The following is a 15,118-nucleotide window of genomic DNA, read 5'->3' as shown; positions in this document are numbered from 1 at the left end:
TGTTTCTTAAGAAGTCCTTTCAGAAAAACATTCTAGCCTTAAGGCTGAAGAGATACAACTATATGCCACTTCTTTTTAAAAGCTGAATGCTTAAATGCTATTCCTTTTTCAGGAATTAAATAACTAAGAAGTGCCGGGCACAATGGCTCACACCTGTAAGCACTTTAGGAAGGTGAGGCAAGTGGATCACTTGAGGTCAGGAGTTTGAGACCAGTCTGGTAAACACGGTGAACCTCGTCTCTACTAAAAACACAAAAAATCAGCTAGGCATGGTGGTACACACCTGTAATCTCAGCTACTCGGGAGGCTGAGGCAGGGGAATCACTTGAACCCGGGAGGCGGAGGTTTCAGTGGGCTGAGATCATGCCATTGCACTCCAGCCTGGGTGACAGAGCAAGTCTCCATCTCAAAAAAATACACGAATAAGGCCGGGCACGGTGGCTCACACCTGTAATCCCAGTACTTTGGGAGGCCTAGGCAGGCAGATCACCTGAAGTCAGGAATTCGAGACCAGCCTGACCAACATGAAGAAACCCCATCTCTACTAAAAATACAAAATTAGCCAGGCGTGGTGGCGCACGCCTGTAATCCCAGCCACTCGGGAGGCTGAAGTAGGGGAATCACTTGAACCCAGGAGGCGGAGGCTGCAGTGAGCCAAGATTGTGCCACAGCACTCCAGCCTGGATAACAAGAGCGAAACTCCGCTTCCAAAAAAAAAAAAATAATAATAAATATATAAATAAAGAAGAAGGAGAAAAAGAACAGTTTTTTTCAAGTAACATTCCTAAAACTTTCCACTATTCAGTCTGTGATATAGCCACCAAGCTGGTGACACATCAGTATTCTATATGGGTAAAACTACCAAAAAGAGGGAATTATGGCAAGAAGACAATCCAGAGTAAGTTCTGTAACAGAGAGAAAAAATGTCCCTTCTTTTTTTTTTTCTTTTTGAGATGGAGTCTCGCTCTGTCACCCAGGCTGGAGTGCAGTGGCACAATCTTGGCTCACTGCAGCCTCCACCTCCCAGGTTCAAAAGATTCTCTTGCCTCAGCTTCCCAAGTAGCTGGGATTACAGGCGCCTGCCACCACACCCAGCTAATTTTTTTGTATTTTTAGTAGAGATGGGGTTTCACCATCTTGGCCAGGCTGGTTTCTGACCTCAAGTCCTGACCTCAAATGATCCACCCGCCTCGGCCTTCCAAAGTGCTAGGATTACAGGCGTGAGCCACCGTGCCCGGCAAAATGTCCCTTCTTAACGTAAGTCTTTCTTGGCATAAACCTTTCATGATACAGTTAACCCTAATGGGAAATGGTATTCTCTTAACCCAAAACCATATTAATGAGTTTCATCATTATCATAAGCTTGAAGATTTTTTAATCTACTCTTTGCAAGTTGTCAAGGAAATCTTCGAGATGCAGAAAGCTGACAGGGTGTCAGAGAACAGAGAGAAGCAGTCTTGTTCCCTACACTGCACTACACAGTAGGCAAGATGGAAGAGAGTTGAATACCAGTCCTCTTACGTATGCACAGCACCAACTGCTGACCCTGGAGCATGCTGATTGACCAACGCCTAACCAAGGGGATATGACCAAAAAAAAGGCAAAAAGAAAATGCATGCACATTAACATTTTGATTTCCATACTGGAGAGGGACTGGTGAATATGTAGGCCAACAAAATCAGGATTTAAGAGTCATTCAGGCTGGAATCAGGAGCCAAAATCATTGAGAGAGAGGCGAATAGGCCTGTATTTAGGTTAAAAAAAATCATCCTGTGTAAGAACTATGCAAATTTCCTCATTACAGTATCTTTAGCACCTAGCATCAAGCCTGGCACATAGTAGACCTTGTTTAACAGCAGGTTTAGGGGAAATGACCTATTTTACTTTGTTCCAAGAGTAGGACATGGCTGCTTAAAACCCAGTGTCATCTCTAGCTATTATTTAAAAAGAAAAGCAGTGTTTACAAAGGCACCCACATGTAATGGAAGGGAGATTTCAGGAGTGAAGGACATTTGTTCAAATCCATTAGAGGGCTGAAATGAAGGCCATGGAAGAGACATTACAAATGTGGATTTCAACTGAACAGCTTCTGGTTCCTGAAGTGCGTAATACGTGGTGAGTTTTCCATCAACAGCATTGTAGACAGGTTGATCGAGCCTTTGTCAGGAATGCTGCTAAAGGAATTGCAGCAAGAAGAGCGACTCATTCTAGATTCTTACGATTTCAAGTATGGTCCAGGGACAGGTAGCATCAGAATCCCCTGAGAGACTGTTAGAAATCTAAGTCTCAGACCCCAGCCAGAGCCCCTAACTCAGAATGTGCATTTTCACAAATTCCCTGGCTGATGTGTATGCACACTGAAGCTCAAGTGGCACTGCAATGGACGGTATTTAAAGACTTCTATTAACACCAGCAATCCATTATCCATGAAATAATGTAAGCAAGTTCAGGGTTTCAGCTCCTTGAGTTTTGTTGTTGTTGTTGTTTTCTTGTTTTAGCTTACTAATAGCAACAAGGGAGGTAACCTTCTCCAAGGGGGCACGAGTGGCTACATCCAACAGATCCACTTTTAGACTTTATCTTCTGACTTCTGGGTAACATCTGACACCACCGCCCATTCCCTCAAACATTATTTTCCCTTGGCTTCATGAGGACACAGCTTTCCTTCATGAGGCCCTGGCTTTCCTGCTGCTTGTCTGGCTGAGTTTTCCTTGTTGCCCCTTAAAGCCTGGTGTGTCTCTTGTTGACCTAAGTTCTCTTTTCTTCTCAGTTCACACACTCTTGCAGAATGATCTCTTCCATTTCTTCTATCTATCTATCTATCTATCTATCTATCTATCTATCTATCTATCTATCTATCTATTTTTAAGGCAGGATCTCACTGTCACCCAGGCAGGAGTGCAGTGGCGTGAAGATAGTTCACTGCAGCCTCAACCTCCAGGGCTCAAGGGATCCTCCCGCCTCAGCCTTACAAGTAACTGGGACTACAGGCATGCGATACCATGCCCAGCTAATTTTTATGTTTTTTTTAGAGACGTGGTCTCACTGTGTTGCCCAGGCTGGTCTCAATCCCCTGGGCTCAAAATCCACCTACCTTGGCCTACCAAAATGCTGGCATTACATGCATAAGCCACCGCACTTGGCCTATTTCTACATTTTAAGTTATTGTTTAAATGCCTCTCATATCTGTACCTTCAGCACAAACTCCTCTTCCGGGCTCCTGACCTGTTTATCCAATTGGCTACCGAATACCTCAAAGGTTTCTCAGAACTTCAAATTCAACAGAACAAAATCTGAGCTCATCACCTTCCCCACAGACCTGTTTTTCCCCAGGGTAAGAAAGGCACTACCAATTTCCCCACCTGCTCAAGCCAAAAGCCAGGATTCACTGCTGACGAAGTTTTTTTCCCTCTCCTGCTCTACGTTCAGTCAATCACCAGGTCCTGTCACTTCTCCCTTCTAAGTGGTCTCTCGGTCCACATCTCTCCACTGCTCTAGCAGGGGTCACCCACATCTCTGGCTTCCCAGGTAATAAGTGACAACCTCCTCCCAGCCCAGCTGCCTCCAGACTTGCTCTTCCAGTCCTCACTACACACAACACGATCCTGAGCAGTGCTTCTACAACATGCAGTTGAGCCCCTCGCTTTTCTGGAAATGCCTCAACACATTCCCCTGACATGCCCCCTCACACAATGCTTTCAGGCTATAGAAACAGAGACAAAGCCCTGAATGCCCTGCCCCTTCCCAGCTCTCCAGCTGCATCTCTCACCACCCTCCCTCCAACTATCCCTCAGCAACGTGGGACCTGCCCGTTCCTTCAATGTGCCATGCTTCACCTCTGGGCCCATGAAGCTGCCCTCTCTGCTTAGGACATTCTCCTTCCAGTGGCCGATCAACTCCAACTCATCCTTCATAAACAGCATAACAACACTTGCTCTAGAAAGATGTCTCTGATCAGGAGAACCGCTCTGCCCTGTGTCTCCACAGTGCCTTTTCTCCCCTACAGAACAAGAACATTCATAACACTGTTGATACTGCAAGTTTTCTTACCTGTCTTCTGAGCTAAACAGTAAGCTATACAAAGCAAGAACTATGCCAACTTCCTCATTACAGTATCTTTAGCACCTAGCATCAGGTCTGGCACAGAGTAGGTACTTAATAAACATTTCTGTGAGAAGCAGGAATGGGAGAAGGGGGGTTGGGGAATGGCTGCAGATCACAGGCTGTCCACAAATCAGGTACAGATGGATCATTACCCAGCCATTGTGAAGATGTGTGCCCCTGGTCACAAACGGGACTGAGTAACAGGCTATGAACAAATTAACATACACATCTTCAGATATGCTGCTAGAAAGCAATGAATGCTTAAGGACACTGAGATGGATTACTGGCACTTTTTCTATAAAGACAAGAAAGCATAGTTCACCAGTGAGCATGAATACATTCTTATTAGACTTTTGTTCTGTAGATCTTTGTTCCACACAATTTTTTTACCTTCTTACCTGCTTTTTACAAATTGCCTGAGCTCCTGAAGCTTCCATTTGTCATATTTTTCAAATCTTTTGAAGTGTTCTTCTGCACAAAACTTATCAGAAGATGAGTTATAAGCAAATACCAACCCACACTGGGCACCAATGCCACCGCGTCGAACCTGGAAACAGAGATTAGGGTGAAGTCTATTAAAGAGGCAAAAGTCCTGTGGCCGCTTTGTTTCCAGCATGGTTAAATTCAAGTAGGTTAAAGCAAAACGAGACCAATGAACAAAATTTCAAATATATTAAGCCCTGAAAAAATACGAAAGCTGTTTCCCAAGAAATGTTCCTTAACTTTCTCAATCCTTATATTCTCACCATTTCAAAGACTTGACAATCTATCCATCTTTGTGTCCCTGCCCTCTGCTACAGACCTGACACAGAGTAAGTAATCGTTAAATGTTCAATGAAAAACCAATGACATGGTCAGCCATAGGTCTGACTTAAAAAAAAAAAAAAGCAAAACACCAACGACGTGGACTTCTGAAATGTAATAAAAGGTAATATTCAATAATAACCTAATTGTACATGGAAAAATAACTAAAACAGTATAACTGGATTGTTTATAACACAAAGACTAAATGCGTGAGGCGATGGATAGCTCATCCTCATTCTCTGTATGATTATTTCACGTCGTAAGCCTAAATCAAAACATCTCATGTACCCCACAAATATATATACCCACTATGTACCCACAAAAATTAAAAATAAAACAAAAGTAGTAACATTGCTTAAAGAAGGTAGCACGCGAATTACCATAATTCTTATCTGTGTAACTTGGAAGGCAGATTCAGTTCCGGTAGAAAAAATAGTGCTGGCTCTGGTTTTTCCAGTCTCTGTAAGAAAACCTGAAAAAAGGAAAACTCAAGTTAGGGAACTAACCCATTTTTACAGCCCTAAGAACTAAGATTAACAAAAACAAACCATATCCTTTGAGGCGGTGGAGGGGGGGAGGGGTAACTGGTCTGATATCTTCATGAAAATTAGAGAAAAAATTTCCTCTTTGGACAGAGGCAACCCCAATGATAAGCCCCTAGGCAAGCAGAGAACTGACCGGGTACGACTTTCTCAGGGCACAATTTCCTCCACCTCACAGGTAGCCCTGCTCTGAGGTAACAATAAGAAAATCAATGTTTATAAAACATTTAAGCCAAAGCAACAAAAGACTGCACAATCGTCTTCCTGAGCCACACCTACAACCATGGTTGATGACTGGCTGGGCTGATGAAGCCTACTGGCTAAGAGGCTGAGAAAGGGATTAGTTAGCTTCTATAACACTTTGTCAGGAAAGTTTACAAAAGGCTTTGAAATGGGGGGGAAAAAAAAGAATCACTGGGTGTCCTAGCCAACCCGCTCTTTGGGTCATCTCTGCCTTTTATGGTCTCTAAGCTATTTTACAGTTCGGTAAGTTGTAGAATACTGGTAGTGATGCACGGGATTCCTGTCCACAGAACTAAACACTGGGTTCTGTGGAAATGTTGCTGATTATTCCTTATGGATACTGATCAATATTCTATCTATTTATAAATGGATTTTAGCATTCCTATTAGTCTACATGTATTTTATGAATTCTCCTTACAACTGTTTGTAACATCTTACTGGTTCCCTCATTAATTGAGCTAAATAAAAAGTCTGGGCCAGGCGCAGTAGCTCATGCCTGTAATCCCAGTACTTTAGGAGGCTGAGGCCAGTGGATCACTTGAGCCTGGGAGTTCAAAACCAGCCTGGGCAGCATGGTGAGACCCCATTTCTACCAAAAAAAACACACACACACACAAAAACAAAAAAATCAAGGCGGTTGTGGTGGCTCACACCTATAATCCCAGCACTTTGGGAGTCTGAGGCAGGCAGTTCACTTGAGGTCAGGAGTTCGAGACCAGCCTGGCCAACATGGTGAAAACCCCATCTCTACTAAAACCACAAAATTTGCTGGGCATGGTGGCACACACTTATAATCCCAGCTACTCAGGAGGATGAAACAGGAGAATCGCCTGAACCTAGGAGGCGGAGGTTGCAGTAAGCCGAGATCGCACCATTGCACTCCAGCTAGCCTAGGTGACAGAGTGAGACTCCATCTCAAAAAAAAAAAAAAAAAAAAACATTCAGTCAGGCATGGTGGTGGTGCACACCTGCAATCCTAGCTACTTGGGAGGCCAGGGTGGGAGGATCACTTGAGCCTGAGAGGTGGAGGTTGCAGTCAGCTATTATCACAACACTACACTCCAGTCTGGGCAGCAGAGTGAGATCCTGTCTCAAATGAATGAATGAATAAATAAATTAAATACATTAAAAGTATGCCATGTGTTCACTTGTATTTGTATGACAGTCACTATTTTCCTTTTCTGATTGTTGGTAATTATCCTTTAACAACTCACGAAAAAATCTTCTGCTAGACCCAAGGTTGCCTTTCTCTTTCAAACTTCTGTAAGTGATATAACTCAGCATTAAATAAGCTTTTTTTTCTGGGACTCTGAATTGTTCTCAACAATTCTGCCTATCAAAATGAAAACACTAAAACCAATTTCATGTTTCCTATTTCATTACATTGAGTTCAAGAAAACAAAAATTTATAAAGACAATGTGCAAAATGTGTCACCAAAACTAAGAAAATTAAATCCAAAGGAATCTTTTCTAATTTATACAGGAGCTATACGATCTAATTCTATGAAAGAGCAATTCTATAGGCAATTTTAAGAATCCATATTGCCAAAATTCACACAACTCTACTAACAGTAATACTGAAAACTATCCCAATTATTGAACTGTCACCTTTTCCCAGAGGTCTGGGTATCTCTATTTAAAATAAATCTGTGTAAAGGCTAAAGTACTGTCTAAAAGTTAAATGATAAATCAGCAATTTTAATTAGTCTCAATGTAGTAGCAGAAGCAATAATTTAAGTCAATAGAATCAGACAGACTCCTTTAAAATAACACTGCCACCAAATATGCATTTACATTTTTTCAGAAAGGCAAAACAAAAACAAAACCTTAAAAAAATAAATAAAACTTCTGTGCTTCCTTTTCTTGGTAAGAAACCAGCTCACTTGTTTGTTTTCATTTTTCACTTTTGTTTTTTAGACACAGGGTCTCGGTCTGCTGCCCAGGCTGGAGTGCAGTGGTGCGATCATAGTTCACTGTGGCCTTAAACTCCTGGGCTCAAACAATCCTCCTGCCTCAGCCTAAGTAGGTCCACAGGCACACACCACCATGCCCAGCATTTTTTTTTTATTTTTTGTAGTGACTGGGTCTCACTATGTTGCCTAGGCTGGTCTCAAACTGTTGGCCTCAGGCAATCCTTCCACCTCTGCCTCCCAAAGTGTGGGGGTTACAGGCATGAGTCACTGTGCCCAGCCTAGCTCACAGGTTTGACTGTGATTTTTTTTTTTTTTTTTTTTTGAGACAGAGTTTCGCTCGTCACCCAGGTGGGAGTGCAATGGTGCAATCTCAGCTCACTGCAACCTCTGCCTGCCGGGTTCAAGCAATTCTCCTGCCTTAGCCTCCCAAGTAGCTGGGACAAGTGCCTGCCACCATGCCTGGCTAATTTTTCTATTGTCAGTAGAGATGGGGTTTCACCACGTTGGCCAGACTGTTCTCGAACTCCTGACCTCAGGTGATCCGCCTGCCTTGGCCTCCCTAAGTGCTGGGATTACAGGTGTGAGCCACTGCACCCAGCTGAACTGTGGTATTTTAAATCTACAAGTTTTGACACCCTGCCCTCCACTTGGCAAATTTATTCTTTTTAGATGACAGGGAAAAAAAAAAATAACTAATTAGATTTAAAGGATTTAATAAATCTACCACTTCTGTTCCTATCAGTAGCACCCAGTATTCCTTTAAAATACCAGATCCAGTGACAGTGGTGACTGCCAGGAACGTTAGCCCCCTGAAGTATCAGCATTTGAGTTCTCTGGGCATTCTGTGGGCCCTGCAGTGGCACTTGTCCAAAAAAGGTACTTCCCCACAGTTGGAGAACCAGACGTGTACCCATGAGAAGAGCTTTTACTCCAACAAGGGGAAGAAAAAATCACCCCCAAACCCAACAGCTCTGGCCATGAGTACTTTCCTCTTGTCTGTCTCTTAAGGGTTACTTTTTGCAGTGCAGCAAGACAGACCAACACCAAACCTGAGTTACAAGCAGCAGATAGTGATGGCTGAAGGGAGGAAGCAGGAGGAACCCAGTGCTCCCCACACCCATTCACATCCCACCCTTGTGCTTCTCAGGCACATGGCAAAAAGCAAATCCACAAACTACAGCTAGATTTTTAAAACCCACTCAATCTAAGGAGGGGAAAAAGCAGGAAGGAGAACTGGGTAGGTAAAAGACACAGGGATAATAACAAAATATTCAAATCAGACCAGGCACAAGAGCTGCAAAATCTACCACCAGGAGAAATGCCCATGAACAGTGTTAAAAATCCACATTCAGCCAGGCGCCGTGGCTCACGAGGTCAGGAGATGGAGACCATCCTGGCTAACACAGTGAAACCCCGTCTCTACTAAAAATAAAAAAATTAGCCAGGCTCAGTGGTGGGCGCCTGTAGTCCCAGCTACTCAGGAGGCTGAGGCAGGAGAATGGCGTGAACCCGGGAGGTGGAGAATGCCGTGAGCTGAGATCGCGCCACTGCACTCCAGCCTGGGCGATACAGCAAGACCCCGTCTCAAAAAAACAAATAAGGAAGAGAAAAGAAAGAAAAGAAAGAAAAGAAAGAAAAGAAAGAAAAGAAAGAAAAGAAAGAAAAGAAAAGAAAAGAAAAGAAAGAAAGAAAGAAAGAAAGAAAGAAAGAAAGAAAGAAAGAAAGAAAGGAAAGAAAGAAAGAAAGAAAGAAAGAAAGAAAGAAAAAATGCACATCCTCACATGCTCCAGGAACAAAAATTCCAAATCTTCAGCAAGTGAAGGAAAAATGCAGAGGGCCTTTGGCAGGGTAGTCTTGGCTTTCTTGGGTGAGGGGAAGGGACAGGGACAAGAAGTTAACACCACCTCCTCCCAGCCCCACCCACTTTGGATGGCAGGAGCCTCACAGCCAGTCATGGCCTTCAGTATGGCTGGAGATGGATGCAATAAAGAAAACGTTTCTGCAGAGGCTGAGCTGCTCAGGGAAGACAGTAGAGAAACAATCTGGTTTAAGCATCTACTGCTGAAGAGGAGCATTGAAGAGAGGAGGTGCAGCTGGGAAAAGCATGGTCTCCCAGGGTCTGGACTCCATGAGTGCTGAGAATGAATACGGGAAACAGGACAGAGAAGAGGCAACCACTGAGAATATAGGAGGACGCACTGCTGAGAGGAAAGCCGAGGAGAACCAGACACAAAGCAGCAAGGCTAGTCCCTTTCAATGTCTGATCATTGCTGGAACATTCCACTTCCTCTAGCGAATCAGCAAGATTCAAATCAGTCCAGTGAGGGAAAAAGGGACACAGAGGACAATAACGAGGCGGCCAACAAGACGGATGAGAAAGAGACTCACAAACACCTTATCACGAGATAAGGAAGGAGCCTGCAGCAAAGATGAAAAGCACATCAGCAATTATTATGTTGACACTAGGAAAAGTGAGGCTTCCTCTAGACACTCAAAAACTAGATCAGCTATATCTGGAAATACTCTTCTTTGTTTTGTTTTGTTTTTTTGAAACAGAGTCTCGCTCTGTCACCCAGGCTGAAAGGCAGAGGCAGGATCTCAGTTCACTGCAACCTCTACCACTCAGATTCAAGTGATTCTCACGCCTCAGCCTCTCAAGTAGTTGGAATTACAGGCGCCCTGCCACCACAACAGGCTAATTTTTGTAGTCTTTTATTAGAGATGGGGTTTCACCATGTTGGCGAGGCTGGTCTTGAACTCCTGGCCTCAAGCGATCCTCCTGCCTTGGCCTCCCAAAGCGCTGGGATTATAGGCGTGAGTCACCACACCCAGCCTGGAAATACCCTTCTTAAACAATGTTTTCAGTCAGTAGTGAAGGGCTACTGACCTGCTGTAGCACCTACTACCTGAAGATAACACAATGGAAAGACAACTGGAACTGAAAAATCGATTAAAAAAAAAAACAGGCCGGGCGTGGTGGCTCAAGCCTGTAATCCCAGCACTTTGGGAGACCAAGACGGGCAGATCACGAGGTCAGGAGATCGAGACCATCCTGGCTAACACAGTGAAACCCCATCTCTACTAAAATACAAAAAAACTAGCCAGCGAGGTGGTGGGCGCCTGTAGTCCCAGCTACTCGGGAGGCTGAGGCAGGAGAATGGCGTCAACCCGGGAGGTAGAGCTTGCAGTGAGCTGAGATCCGGCCACTGCACTCCAGCCTGGGCAACAGAGCGAGACTCCCTTTCTAAAANCACCTACTACCTGAAGATAACACAATGGAAAGACAACTGGAACTGAAAAATCGATTAAAAAAAAAAACAGGCCGGGCGTGGTGGCTCAAGCCTGTAATCCCAGCACTTTGGGAGACCAAGACGGGCAGATCACGAGGTCAGGAGATCGAGACCATCCTGGCTAACACAGTGAAACCCCATCTCTACTAAAAATACAAAAAAACTAGCCAGCGAGGTGGTGGGCGCCTGTAGTCCCAGCTACTCGGGAGGCTGAGGCAGGAGAATGGCGTCAACCCGGGAGGTAGAGCTTGCAGTGAGCTGAGATCCGGCCACTGCACTCCAGCCTGGGCAACAGAGCGAGACTCCCTTTCTAAAAAAAAAAAAAAAAAAAACTTTTATATTCCAAGAGAAAGAATCCTTGCTTTTCAAAACTTCAGGCTCTCAAATACCTCTAAGTTGTTATAGGTCATTGACACCTAGGCAGATTACAACAAAACCACACAAATTGTTCAGGAACCACTGCCAACTGAGAAACAACCTAAAGTTGAAGACTGCACGCCTCGGACATTCCAAAGCCCAGAGTGTGCTTTCACACAGCTGACTCCTGTCTCTCGAGCACACTAGAGACAGACAGACCCACCACTCACCATCCCTTGTCCATGGTTCAACAAGGAGGTTTTCGGGTCCAGACTTATCTTCTTTTCCTTTGACATCACATGCCTGAAGAGTCAACTGGAGAGGTTTACCTGACCAAAGAAAAGGAAAAGCAAGCTTTAAGCCAAAATATGAAGAACTGGAAACTAGCACACCTATGTGTGGAAACAGAGTCCTGTGGCTACTCAGACTGCCAACTAAAAATCTCTCTGTTTAAAAGCTGAAATAGAGCAGCAATATTAGACAAAAGTTGACACCATCCCTTTGTGCTTTCCTGAAAGAGACAAAGTACAGCTATGTCCCTGAGTGATCCCAAGGACAGCTTTCTAGAACAATCCTTGTTCTGAAAAAAGGACATTATAAGATACAGGTTGATAGCACAGATGGAACATATTTGGGGGGGGTGATTCCTAAGATACTGCTTTGGAGCCAATAATTAACTTTATTACAATTGCATTTAAATATAAAATATTTTAGGTCTTGTTTCTTTAAATCATCTCTTCAGGCAAAATTTCTGTTTCAAGAATTAGAAAATCAACTTTTCAGAACACTTGGCAAAAAATATATATATATATTTATATATACATATAAATTATCTTTTGCTATGATGATCTGAAAATGTTCTCCTTTTGTTTTAATAATATAATGAACACCCGTTCACCTATGATGTGACCTAGAACTAGAACATTACCCCATTCCTTCCTATCCACTGCTCCCTGCCTGAACAACCATCAGTCTAAATTCTGTTCAGCTTCCAGACACTACCTGCTATCCCTTCTACCCAGCCATGCCTGCTCTGGGCTGTTCACTAGTGCAACCCTCAACCACCCAAGAAAATAACTTTTCAAAATTTAGGGAGGAAACTAGATTTATAGGACATCAAATGTCTAACTTTAAAATTTAAACAGGCAAAAGAAAAAAAAATTAAACAGGCTGGGCGTCGTGGCTCATGCCTGTAAATCCCAGCATTTTGGAAGGCTGAGGTGGGAGGACTGCTTGAGTCCAGGAGTTTGAGACCAGCATGGTCAACACTGGGAGAGCTCATTTCTAAAAAAAAATTTTTCAAATTAGCCAGGTGTGGTGGTGCATGCCTATAGTCCCAGCTACTCAGGAAGCTGAGGCGAGAGGATCACTTGAACCTGGGAGGTGGAGGTCTCAGTGTGCTGAGATTATGCCACTGCACTCCAACCTGGGTGACAGAGCAGGACTCTGTCTCAAAAAATAAATAAATAAATAAATAAAATAAAAATAAAAATAACATACAAAGAAGCCATTAAGTCAGTCATATTAAGACAAAGGTAGAAACATCACGGCAGAGGCCAGGTGTGGTAGCTCACGCCTGTAGTCCCAGGAATTTAAGAGGCCAAGGTGGGAGGACTGCTTTAGCCTAGGAGACCAGCTTGGGCAACATAGTGAGACCCAATCTCTACAAAAAATTTTAAAAATTAACTAGGTATGCTGGCATGCACCTGTGGTCCCAGGTACTTGGGAGAGTGATGCAGGAGGATCACTTGAGCCTAGGAGGTCAAGGCTGCAGTGAGCTGTGATCATGCCACTGCACTCCAATCTGTGCAACACAGCAAGACACTCTCTCTCAAAATAAGTAAGTAAATAAGTAAAATGGCAAAAATATCACTGTAATACTGCAAACAGGATGAGACCCAATACTATACACTGTGGAGTCCAGGAAGGCTGCACTCGCAAGAGGAAGTGCTGCACTGCAGTCCTTTGGGAGTAACTTTATGGGCTCCTGTGTTGAGAGGGATGATAAGGCCCCATCCTAGTTTAGCAGAAAAATGCTCATAGGAATTACTGCTAGGCCCAAGAGGGGAAAGCGTGGCAGACAGGTGTCCAAATCCTTCAGCGCAGCTATCACGGGAATGCAGAGGGATGCATTCTAAGACAAAGATTCCTTTGCACCGTATCTTGGCTAGCTTCCTCCCTCCAACAGGTAAGAACTACTCCAACCCTGTTGGCCTACACAATGAGACACTTCAGTACTTTACCAAAGATGGCTGTGTTCAAGTGGCCACCAGACCTGAGTAATTCTGCAAGCAGACTGTGGGAGCACAGCCTTGTGGACACTCAAGTGTCCTCTTCTGGTGATACTGCCATCACATAAACGAACCAAAATCCCCCTTCTCCCTGCCAATCCTAGTAAGGTCTGATACTCAGAGGATATGCTCATCCAGGAATCATGGTGTAACTATAACAACCCAAAAAGATGAGAAGATACCAGAAGGTCATATGGCAAAGAACGGCTTTATGATTTGTCCACTGTTGACATTTCCATCACCCCCATGTTTTACCATATTTACCATATTTGAGGAGCAGGTTCTGTCTGACTGACGCCATGGACAGGATGAGGGATGAGGCATCATATTGTGTGTCCAGATGGTCAGTGATGGTGCACAGAGAGCTCATCACTTTGGCAACACTTCCTCTTGCAAGTGCAAAAGCCAGAAGAGTCAGTTCTACCTCTGGGGTAGAACAGCAGCTATAAGCAAAGAGCAAAAACTTTTCACTTCTTAAAAACATGAAAAAATCCAGGTGGCTCAAACCCCATGGAAGTGATCACCACAAGTAACATTAACCTGCCATATGCTTTCTACAGGTTTATCAGAAATATTTTTCAAAATACCTTAAGATAACCTAAGGAAAAATTAAATCAATCCAGAGAGCCAGGGAATGAAAGCCTCACTTCTATAACCTTTAATCTTTAAATATCAAATAATACCAACAAGCTACTCTAATAGGCCTCTGCTATTAAGAAGCCTTGGGTAATGAGTTGACTTGGCCAGAGAGTTGAGGGTTTATGCTTGAAGTACCAAAAATGTATTACCACTGAATTATACCTCTTTGCCTTTAATTTAAACACATTACACTGAAACGTTAAAAACTGTCTAGATGGCTCAGGGACTGTTTTGTCCTCTAATGCAGTAATGTCCTCAGGGCTCACTGAGGCAGAACTGAGTGTCCCCACACAAAGCGGTCTCTTCTATCAAGCTATCCAGGCGCCCCTTCCTAGTTCTACAGGTAATCAGGCTCCCTGGACCTGCATGTGAAGGTCAGCAGGTTCTGAGTGAGGGAAGGCTATGCCAGTTGGACTTTGAGCCTTCTGTTCTATCAGGATCACAGGACTACTCCCCTTGGGCCCTGCAACACCCCTCCCCCGCCTCCCCAATTCTTCAGGTCAGGTGATATTGCTAAATAATGGAGTTTAGATGAGTGAACTATTATGCCACTTTCTCTTTAGCTACTAAAAGCAAACATTTTAGTGGTGACGGTTAAAAGATTAACATATATTTTTTAAAGACTTAACAAGCATATACGCACTCCATTCCTCACAGAGTTTACCCTCATCAGCCTTGATTTTACCTAGTTATCCTTATGAGGAAACTGTCCACTTCTTCCAGCACATTAGGAGAGAGGAAAGTTGAGAAATCTGTAGATCCTGGTGAGAGAGAGAGTGGAGGCATGTGCCGCAGTGCCTTCCTAGAAGAGGAAAATGTAAAATCAGAAAACCAGACTGAATTTAGACAAAAAATAAACTGTTACAAGCTTGTTTTGACTAATCCCTTATAAACAGACAGTGTTCCCACAGAGAAGCTGGCACACAATATAAACT

At 43.7% G+C, this 15,118-nt stretch overlaps 1 protein-coding gene across 2 annotated transcripts in view; it reads right to left on the bottom strand.

Annotated features, from left to right (window-relative positions):
* Positions 1-15,118, bottom strand: part of ZZEF1 (zinc finger ZZ-type and EF-hand domain containing 1) — a 147,380-nt gene that overhangs the window by 93,883 nt on the left and 38,379 nt on the right. For both annotated transcript variants that reach the window (XM_017860195.1, XM_017860196.1), the window contains exons 7-11: positions 14,869-14,985; positions 13,809-13,987; positions 11,484-11,582; positions 5,289-5,380; positions 4,503-4,651 (exon numbers count right to left, since the gene is read on the bottom strand). In XM_017860195.1, coding sequence (XP_017715684.1) covers positions 4,503-4,651; positions 5,289-5,380; positions 11,484-11,582; positions 13,809-13,987; positions 14,869-14,985 — 636 coding nt within the window. The remainder of the gene's footprint in view (positions 1-4,502; positions 4,652-5,288; positions 5,381-11,483; positions 11,583-13,808; positions 13,988-14,868; positions 14,986-15,118) is intronic.

Source organism: Rhinopithecus bieti, unplaced genomic scaffold (assembly GCF_001698545.2).
Source record: "Rhinopithecus bieti isolate Rb0 unplaced genomic scaffold, ASM169854v2 scaffold_54056, whole genome shotgun sequence".
NCBI lineage: Eukaryota > Metazoa > Chordata > Mammalia > Primates > Cercopithecidae > Rhinopithecus > Rhinopithecus bieti.
This window is presented reverse-complemented; position numbering and strand designations above follow the sequence as displayed.